The sequence below is a fragment of the Micropterus salmoides genome, unplaced genomic scaffold (assembly GCF_014851395.1).
Source record: "Micropterus salmoides isolate LMB-PRFRI ecotype aquatic unplaced genomic scaffold, ASM1485139v1 Ms_hic_scaffold_4, whole genome shotgun sequence".
Classification (NCBI taxonomy): Eukaryota; Metazoa; Chordata; class Actinopteri; order Centrarchiformes; family Centrarchidae; genus Micropterus; species Micropterus salmoides.
The window spans coordinates 31,052,558-31,062,147 of record NW_024043372.1 but is presented as its reverse complement, the minus strand read 5'-3'; the positions used below and the strand labels follow the sequence as shown (position 1 = coordinate 31,062,147).

General features: G+C 40.7%; 2 protein-coding genes across 8 annotated transcripts; one reads left to right on the top strand and one right to left on the bottom strand.

Moving 5' to 3' along the window:
- Nucleotides 1-133: 133 nt before the first annotated feature.
- Nucleotides 134-2,771, top strand: LOC119885477 (protein LSM14 homolog B-like). Of its 3 annotated transcripts, none has more exons than XM_038695526.1 (8): nt 134-337; nt 468-631; nt 750-879; nt 1,023-1,214; nt 1,342-1,413; nt 1,667-1,807; nt 1,877-2,044; nt 2,126-2,771. In XM_038695526.1, exons 1-8 carry the CDS (start codon nt 211-213, stop codon nt 2,155-2,157), a joined length of 1,026 nt encoding a protein of 341 aa, XP_038551454.1. In that variant the 5' UTR covers nt 134-210; the 3' UTR covers nt 2,158-2,771. The 3 variants fall into 3 exon arrangements, with proteins under 3 accessions (XP_038551454.1, XP_038551453.1, XP_038551452.1); XM_038695524.1 differs by having other exon boundaries at nt 140-337; nt 1,918-2,044; nt 2,126-2,768; XM_038695525.1 differs by lacking the exon at nt 1,342-1,413 and having other exon boundaries at nt 136-337; nt 1,918-2,044.
- cdh27 (cadherin 27) lies at nt 2,598-9,395 on the bottom strand. 5 transcript variants are annotated; one of them, XM_038695518.1, is made up of 19 exons: nt 9,279-9,395; nt 8,641-8,760; nt 8,145-8,294; nt 7,593-7,734; nt 7,320-7,483; nt 6,824-6,955; nt 6,275-6,457; nt 5,776-6,089; nt 5,552-5,694; nt 5,221-5,445; nt 4,914-5,135; nt 4,689-4,810; nt 4,477-4,578; nt 4,189-4,296; nt 4,026-4,109; nt 3,561-3,668; nt 3,407-3,454; nt 3,241-3,321; nt 2,598-3,116 (listed from the first exon to the last, which is right to left on the bottom strand). In XM_038695518.1, the coding sequence occupies exons 1-19, from the start codon at nt 9,297-9,299 to the stop codon at nt 3,054-3,056; spliced, it is 2,532 nt and encodes an 843-aa protein (XP_038551446.1). In that variant the 5' UTR covers nt 9,300-9,395; the 3' UTR covers nt 2,598-3,053. The 5 variants fall into 5 exon arrangements, with proteins under 5 accessions (XP_038551446.1, XP_038551447.1, XP_038551448.1 ...); XM_038695519.1 differs by having other exon boundaries at nt 3,561-3,647; XM_038695520.1 differs by lacking the exon at nt 4,026-4,109.
- Between the last annotated feature and the right edge of the window lie 195 nt (nt 9,396-9,590).

Below are 9,590 nucleotides of genomic sequence, written 5' to 3'. Positions count from 1 at the left end.
GTGTACGCCGGCTGGCTAAAGAAACTAACCCTGTTAGTCACGCAGGTGACCCAGCAGCAAGGAGGCGCGTCACTGACAATCTTATAAAGTGCACAGGTGCGCGCTAATTGTGAGCATTGGTGATTATTTCGTGTCTGATGTGTGCCGTGGTTTAATGCTCTGTGATTTAGCCGCTACTTTTCAATGTGAAAACGCATTTTTACTGCAAACATGAGTGCTGGAGGAGGAACTCCTTACATTGGCAGTAAAATAAGTTTGATATCCAAGGCGCAGATTCGATATGAAGGAATATTGTCCTCTGTCGATACAGATAGGTCCACGGTTGCTTTAGCCAAAGGTAGGTTTACAGGCCAAGGCCACACCTGTTTTGTTTTTTTCTCTTTTTAACTGTCTCTGTTAAGTTTGAATGAAGCATGGTTGAGGTATAAAACCTAACTTCCTCTTCATTTAACTTTCTTTCCCAACAGTTAAATCCTATGGGACAGAGGACCGGCATTCAGACAGACCAGTGCCACCCAAAGACGAAATTTATGAATACATAATCTTCAGAGGAAGTGACATCAAAGACATCACTGTGTCTGAACCACCGAAGTCGCACCATGGACTGCCTTGTGACCCTGCTATTGTTCAGGTGTGTGGCTCTGGGAGAGTTGGTTGACTCTTTTAAAAAGTAATTCCATTTTGTAAATATTTGGTCACAAAACCCCTGATAAAACAAGTTCCTTTTGTCTTAATTTATGTGCTTTTAGTCATCCATTGGCAATTCCTCTGCTGCTTATCACCCACGCTGGAGTCCATACAGAGACATGATGCCCACTTATAACCAGCTGGCTGCTAGTTCTCTACTCAACCAGCAGTATAATGCAGCACTGGGCCTAGGTACAATTAATAATCTTTTGAGCACATCAGATGTGTCAAATGTCATTATGTACACCTTCCTCCAGCACTATGGATTGTCTGTGGCTGTTTATCACATGGCAGCAGTTGTTCAAGCCCCCCTATGTTTGTTCCTGATCCTTTAGTACCAGGATTTCACAGCATCCCAGCGAGAAGAGCTCCCATGGTCGAACAGGCTGTCCAGACCGTGCCGTTGGTCAGTGCTGCCCAGAACAGAGAGAGAACCTCAACCAAGCCGCCAGGCCGCCAGCCTGTTCGTCCAACCCAGCGCTCTGCTCGGGGTGGCTCCCAGGTTCAGAAGGAGAATGTACCCACAAGTAAGCAAAGTTAACAGTGGCTCATAATAGATGCATAAGAAATCACATATCCTCTATGTCCTGTGTTGCTTCTATTTTCTATTTAGTCCAGCTCATGTAAGAAACATCTTAAATATTTAATGTTTAGGTCGGGCACCATCTCAGCCAAGTGCAGCCAAGATTCAAGGCCAAGACAGTGAGAACCAAAGGCAAAAACAAGGTATTAAAAATGCGCTCACATTTCTTACTGACAGAATAGTTGACTATTGTCAAACATATGAGGAGGGCAGATATACATTTATATTTTTATATATACATTCCATCAAACTAAATTCCCCCCCCCCCCCCCCCCCCCCCCCCACCCCATTTGGGATGGTGTCTTGGTACAAAAGTGAATATCTAAGACTAGATGAACCTGCTCCAAATGGTTAACTAAACAAGTCTTTTTTTGGGGGGGGGCGGCTCACTTGCAGGCAATCGCAGGTCAAGAAATCGAAGCAGAGGCCAACTTCTTGTGAAAACCTCGAAGGCCACGACCTTGCAGTTCGAGTCAGATTTTGACTTTGAAACTGCAAATGCTCAGTTTAATGATGATCTGACAAAGGAGGTTGTAGGTATGTTTATTTTAAAATATCAACTCAGTTTCAGTGGACACACTATAAAGCAATTTTGAGGTGTGTAAGTGGGGGAGGGGGATTTGTGTTTTGTGTGTGAATTGCTGCAGTTGAAAAGGTGGATTCTGGCAAGGCCCAGGACAGCCAGGGTATGCAGGAGGAGGAAACTCCCGGAGAGAAGTATTATGACAAAGCCAAATGTTTCTTTGACAACATCTCATCAGACCTTAAGCCCAGGTAATTATCTAAATGTGGTGTTTGTCTTTCATTAACACAGACTTGTCATGCTCTACAACATATTTTACTCTGCTTCCTCAGGAGAACCACCTGGGCAGAGGAGAAAAAGTTGAACATGGAAACATTTGGAGTGCCTGGCCGCTTCCTGAGAGGCAGAGGATTCAGGGGCCGAGGACGCAGTGGGCAGAGCACCGCTGAGCAGCGACCCCTCCCAAAAATTGGTAGTGGGAGGGTGTGAAGTTTAGTTTATTTGACTTTTCGTTAACTTTTTCTGTAAATATTGTAGTTTTGTAGTATTGTGGCTTATTTAAAAACTACCTCCCTACTTTCCCCACCCCATTTGAAGCAAAGATGTTTTTCTTTTCTTTATCCCAACTCTATGCATCAGGGAATTTTGTAACCTTCATATTATATGAAATGGGAGAGCAATTTCTTTGTAATTATACAGCTGTATGCTAGAAACAAATCTGTTGGTTTGGTAAAATGCAATGTGGAATTTGTCTTTTGAACAGGCCAGCAGGAATCTAATTTAGGTTATTTGTGTATTTTTTTCTTTTTTTTTCTTTTGCTAAATGTATTAAATTGTCTACTTGGCTGTCTAAATGTAACTCCAAATAGCTTTTGGAGTACAGCTGTACTTTTATTTTTCTCCCCATAATGTAAAATGATAACTAAAAGACTGTGGAGGACTTTAACAGTTGCTATTAAATAAGTTATGATTAACGGACTCGCTTTTGTCTATCATTGAAAAGATAACATAGAATCCAGTTATTTAATAATAAATTTTTTTTTTTTTAGCATGAACCTTTAAACCCACAGGCTATGCAGTTTGTTTCTCTGACCAAAATGTTTGCTTCAGGAAAAATACTTCAGTTTTGTATAGGTGGTGGTTGGAAAATGGAAGCCAGTTGGTTGAACTTGGGGCCCAAGTCTGTCAGCGCTTTCTGGAATGAATCATTGTCAGGAATGGTGATTGTCTCCAGTTCTGAGAGGTTGTCTGTGTCCCCCCTCATCTGCGTACAGGTGAGGATGATAGTCCAACAGATCTTGTGTCCTGTAGAGCAAAGAGCCTCTGCAGGAGAAACAGCAAAATAAAAGTTTAGGCTAAAACCATTGCTTATCGCTGTAGGCGCGTGCATGTATTTACAGTGCTTTATGCAGCAGGGTCGACGTGATAATGGAAGGGCACTACCAACCTGATGAAGCGGGGCTGGGCAAGTTTCATCTGCTTCATAGCTTGAGTTCATTTTGAGTGAATTCATTGCCATGCCCTCAATCTGTAAACAACAAACTTCAGATTATGTTTCTTCAGTTGCTGCATCAAAGTAACAATTAGCACAAGCTGAACAACTGTTACGCTACCTGGTGGGTGTAGTGGTAGCCATTGGCTACTGGATAATCCCAGGTCATCTTGGGATTGGAGGAAAAAGTGGTTGCAACAAAGGGGAGAAAGGATGAATATATTTGAATGCCTAGTTGTAACTGAAAAAACTGACTTTCAGTGTGTGCATTTTACCTGGTTTGAGTTCTCACTGAATGGGTGGGAAAAGTTCACCCTTCTGTAATCTCCCGGATGTTGGTAGATTAAGATTGGCTCCATATCCTGGTGAACGGAATGATCAGACTGAAAATACAGTAGGTCCACAGGTTACAAATGGCCGTCTTTTATATTGACAAGCAATGTCATCACCAAAGGATGTGAGAAAAAATGTAAGACAACTTGATGCGCCTCAAAAGAATGTTACATAGAGCTACTTTAGTTTTGAAGTTTAACCAGTGAAAAAAAGTTTTCCATATCATTTCCCTCTGTACCAACCTTTATTGAAACCTGTCTGTGTTGCATTCCACGCAGACTTTGCCAATCAGAGGGGTGATGGTGCTTGTTATCAGTGGACACTACCAGGATTGCTGTAGGCGTGTGCATGTATTTACAGTGCTTTATGCAGCAGGGTCGATGTGATAATGAAAGGGCACTACCAACCTGATGAAGCGGGGCTAGGAAAGCTTCATCTGCTTCATAGCTTGAGTTCATTTTGAGTAAATTCATTGTTCTCATGTCATCAATCTGTACACAACAAATATATTTATATATTTGAATGCCTAGTTGTAACTGAAAAAATTGACTTTCAGTGTGTGCATTTTACCTGGTTTGAGTTCTCACTGAATGGGTGGGAAAAGTTCACCCTTCTGTAATCTCCCGGATGATTGTAGATTAAGATTGGCTCCATATCCTGGTGAACGGAATGATCAGACTGAAAATACAGTAGGTCCACCGGTTACAAATGGCCGTCTTTTATTTTGACAAGCAATGTCATCACCAAAGGATGTGAGAAAAAATGGCGCGCCTCAAAAGAATGTTACATAGAGCTACTTCAGTTTTGCAGTTTCACCAGAGAAAAAAAGTTTTCCATATCATTTCCCTCTGTACCAACCTTTATTGAAACCTGTCTGTGTTGCATTCCACGCAGACTTTGCCAATCAGAGGGGTGATAGTGCTTGTTATCAGTGGACACTACCAGGACACTGCCAGGTACCTAGAAAGAAAAAGAAACTAGTACTGATGTTTGCATGAAGAGAAATCTGGAAAAAAAAAAACACTATGACACTATCGCTGGTTTGTTTACAAATGTTTCTAAGCAGTGACCTGGCAATCTGTTCCTGGTTCCTCAGTGTTTGATGTGAGGTGGGTTTCTCCAGAGGAATCACCGGTCTGCAAAGTGGCAAACTCTGTTTTGCAGGAGATGACCACTGCCATCAGGAGCAGAACTGTCAGCGAGATGGAGATGAAGAAATTCAACTTGCAGTGACTTCACAATACATATTAGAGTATACTCTGATACTAACCAAAGGCAATGATTCATTTTCTTACACAGGAGTAAAAAAAGCGAGGCAAACACTATGCCTATAGCACCAAAGGTAACTTTTATAGCAGTGTCTCGGCGGCTTCGGCAGTTGGGTGTCAGAGAGCATTCACACACAGTCACACTGAGGCGATGAACGCCAAACGCTCCCTGCAGGTCAGAGATCTTCAGATCAATTGTGTGTGGACCAGCATACACAGTGGGCTCCTTCACCAGACCAGCTGTGAACCCTGTGAGAGATAATCACTAAATTAAATGGATGGGTTTTTTTATTGTTTGCTATAATATTTCACTAGATAGCATAGCTGTTTCTACCATATGAGGGATTCAGTTTCCATTTTCCTTTGACATCCCCCAGCAGTTCAAATATGAAAGGTCCTCCAAAGGGATCTTGATCCAGGTCAAAGGCTTTGATGGTAGTGGTGGTGGGGCCGTCAGACACACACACATCCACGCTGTCCACTGTCAGCTTTGGCACGTTGTCATTCTCGTCAGCCACATGGATGTTCAGTGTGGTTGTGCCTGTCATGGGGGGATTACCTGTCCGAGATAGAAAACAATAGTGTCACAAAGCATTTCAAATTCAATTGAACTCTTAATCATAAAATATTTGGTGTATGTCCACGCCAACCAGCAACAGGTTTACCATCATCTACTGCATAAAGTAACGTGGTGTAGATGCCATTAACAACATGAGGAGATTCTCTGTCGGGTGTCATGACAGTTGTGATGTCTCCTGTGTGGGGGTCCACTGTCACCCAGCCAGCAGGATCGTGTCCTACCTTGTACCTGTTGACATTCACGATTTGCTTTAGAGTAGGAGGTCCCAGACAAGAGCTGAAACACGTTGGAAAAAAACATCCCACTTACACAAAAACTCTTGCGTGGCTGGTGTCGAGATCGACAGCAGACACTTTCCCTATCCAGCTTCCAATGGGTGCGTTCTCCTTCAGCATGGCCTCTTTGACAGTCACATTGAACACTGGGGAGTCATTAGAATCTTCAACTTCAATGATGACTTTTACAGACCCCGGCTGACCTGCACCAGGATCATCCCATTTACTAGTGTCCACTTCCCAGAGGCCCGAGGACTTCCTCTCCCTCACTTTACAGGAGAAATATGGCACCTCATTTTCCACTGAGATGGACAGCTGCCTCTGTGCTCCCTCCTCAAAGTTTAAAGGCTGAAATTATAACAGCATTTACGTTAAATTTTATCTTCGTAAAACATTTTCTAATTTCATTAAAGCACAGAATTTAAACACGTTTACTGCAAGTGCGAGCAGATGTACTGTGTCAAACATGCGTGTTGTAATTACATGTCAGACCAGAGGAGGGTGTCACTGTAATGTAGGTAAACAGCTCTTACCTTTACTACTGTCAGGATTCCGTCATTGGTGTCTGGGTCTGTCTCTATCTTAAAGTGCTCTCCCTCTTCACCCTGGATGGTGTATCGGACTCTCCATGCCGGGCTGTTTGGGGTGTCTTTGTCTGTCACGTGCAGCCGCAGAGGAGAGGTCCCGATCTCATCTTCTTTTACTTTGCCAGAGCCCTGTTGTATGTATCCACGGTGCAGAGGTCAGAGGGGGAAATCTGTCAATAGTACTTCCTGCTACATTTTCCACCAGTGTTTAAACACTGTAAACACAAGTTTTTAAAATATTATATTATATATATATTTATAATATTATGTATATAATATTATGAATACTAAAAATGTGAAATATTTGTTGTAAATATTCCTTTTAATAACATGTAGTGTTCTTGTCATGTAATATATAATAATGACTCCCAAGATTGTAATGATGTGTATGGCTAAGTCAGAGTAAAAGAAAATATTTCCTGTCAAATGTCAGTGTCACACCGCAGAAATCAATGTGATGTTGTTAAAAATTTGTTAACAAAGATAACTGCCTACTGTTTGTCCGCTGATGAAAGGAAGGTGGTTATTGCCGTCGTGGACATCAATGACAACATAGGTTGAACTGGACAGACTGACTACTTCACCATGGTCCTTGGCCTCCACCAACAATGTAAACATTTCAGCCACCTTAATACAAGCAAATACAGATGGTTAAATTAATAGTTTTTGCACAAAATGTGTTGTTTTAAATGTGTTTGTCTTCATTACACATATACCCTCTTTGTTACAAATATGTACTCAATATGATATAAATTTTGCTACAAATCAATACTTCATTAAAAACTCCTACACGGTAAACTCACCCTGCTGCTCATTTTAGTTCACAGATGAGAAGCGTTTTGTAAATGATTTTACATGTAATGAGATATTGCTCAAAGAAGCATTTTGTACATTCTTGTGTAAATACCACATTCTGCACTCTTAGCCCGTGAAGACCTAGCATTAACTACATCTCACATGATTCTGACATTTTAACAGAGAGGACTCTTGCCTCATAATCCAAACACCCTTTGAATGAGATTTTTCCAGTCTCATCAATGAAGAATTCAGTATCTGGAGGGCTGGGAGACACAGATTTGATTTCATAGTGGAATGTTGAGTTTGGTGTGCCTCTCTGGTCTCTGTCATAGGCCAATACCGACAGGAGACGGGAGCCTGTTGGGAAATGACAAAACACTAACTGTTCAAAAATTAAAAAGGACGGTACTTAATAGACACTGAACCTAAGAAAAAGTCAAAAGATATGGTTTATTTTAGTATTAACCTTGTAGGATTTCCTCATTAACGCTGACTTCATACAGATCCCTCTGAAAGCGTGGTGGGTTGTCGTTGATATCCCGTATGGAAATCACAAGTCCTAATTGAGTGTCAATTGATAAATCTGTCTTTCTGACTTCAATTCTCAGCTGTGAATTAAAAGATATGACTCAAAGTTAGCCCCAATGCAAAAAAACACATGATGTGTGTCATATTTTGATTGCGATATGAGATTTAAGAATTTAAAGATTCCAAGGTAGGCCCACACTTTCTCAATTCTATCTTAAAACAACACTTACATGCCCATATTCACATTTAAACTGTTTTTGGTTGCTGTAATAATTTCTTCTGTTCCTACTGGTCCTGAAAAGATCACATCCTAATGCCATAACTCCAGAGAAATGAACATTGTGTTAGTTAATCAACACTGATGTGTATACTGTGGAAGCCTATGAAAGTATTGCCAGAAACTACATGATCATATGCATCCCTTATCAGTGTGTAGAAGTTTACAGCAGTATAGAGAACCTGTTGATATGTAATAAGTGTTGAGTCTAACCTTAAGCATTTCCTTCTCCTCATAATCCACAGCCCTGTGGACAGACACGGTGCCAGATTCTTTATGAATGGAGAGGACTCCCTTTGGCTCCTCATCCACTCCTTCCCCAAAGATATCAAAGTATACTAGATAGTCCCGCTCGATATTTATCTACAACACAACATCAAACACTTCACAGTCAGAAATCACTTATACATTTACAGAAGTCATTTATACATTTTCAAGATGAAAAAGACGAAAAAAAATAGAAGTGATAAAAATTGAAGAAAATGATAGCAGGTGGGCAGAATAAAGTTCATCCCAGACAGGAAAAGTCAACTAGTTAAAGAACTGATTGTCTTACAACATTTGCATACAAATGGTAATTTTGGTTAACATGTATTTATTATAATAAATAGATGTATCAGGTGATGCACATTTGTATTTGAGTATGAAAATGAATATATTCCCTCTTCTGGGGAACATTTATATTTTGACATAAATCTGGTTTTCTCACCTTGCCCAGGACATATGGGAAGGGCCCTGGATGCCCCTCCTCAATTGTAAAGGAGTCCAGGATCCAAGACCTCCTGTGAAGGAGAGGCTCTGAGCATGTTGCACTTGACAAATACGACACCTGAATGACAAACAACCAAACAAACAAGTCTTTTCAATGTGAGCTGTGTTATGCAAAGCAGGAGTGTTTGTTTGTGATAAGGTGGGAGTTTGTAATTTGTTATCTGCACGTTTGGGAATTCACTTGACTTGTAAGACTCGTTGTGCTGCATAGCTGGCGAACCAGTTTCTATGAAGTGTACACAAAGACATTTCCATAGAAAAAAATAAATAAATAAAACACAATGACATATTCTTCTTTGCGCCTCATGTTTGACTATTGGAATATTATATTTTGTGTACACATTAAAGAGGTAATTTTACCAATAATTCCTGACTTATTGAAACACTTATGTGGGAAGACACTGACCTACACGGAAGCATTAGCTGTACAATATCAAGTTACTGACCAGACCCAAATATATATTAAAAAAATTCCTTTAAAGGAACATTGAAACTGCCATCAATGAATTGAATTAATAGCCTTCATTTTAGATTAAATTAATTTTAGCAAGATTTGAAGTCAATGTTGTTACATACCAAGAGGACGAAGCAGAGCATGATGCATGTTCAGCACATCCAGCTTAGAGTGTTCGAGGACTGGCTTTCTTAACTAAAGGAAATGAGATCCTGCCCTCTCTACTTTACACACCCACACACATAAATATAATAATCACAGGTTGTGTGCGGCGTGTGTGTGTGTGTGTGTGTGTGTGTGTGTGTGTGTGTGTGTGTGTGTGTGTGTGTGTGTGTGTGTGTGTGTAACTGTTTGCTCATGAGGTTTTTAGAAACACTTCTTCATGGTTTCTGGGAGATAGTATGCAGTATTTAAAGTTTAGATTCATGATTCAA

Coding starts and splice junctions, on each gene's coding strand:
- LOC119885477 (XM_038695524.1), top strand. CDS start 211: ATGAGTGCTGGAGGAGGAACTCCTTACATTGGCAGTAAAATAAGTTTG. Junction 880..1,022: donor TAATGCAGCACTGGGCCTAG/GTACAATTAATA, acceptor CTGATCCTTTAG/TACCAGGATTTCACAGCATC. Junction 2,045..2,125: donor TCATCAGACCTTAAGCCCAG/GTAATTATCTAA, acceptor CTGCTTCCTCAG/GAGAACCACCTGGGCAGAGG.
- cdh27 (XM_038695518.1), bottom strand. CDS start 9,299: ATGCTCTGCTTCGTCCTCTTG. Junction 4,579..4,688: donor AACCAGGAACAGATTGCCAG/GTCACTGCTTAG, acceptor TTTTCTTTCTAG/GTACCTGGCAGTGTCCTGGT. Junction 3,455..3,560: donor TCAGTGAGAACTCAAACCAG/GTAAAATGCACA, acceptor TCCAATCCCAAG/ATGACCTGGGATTATCCAGT.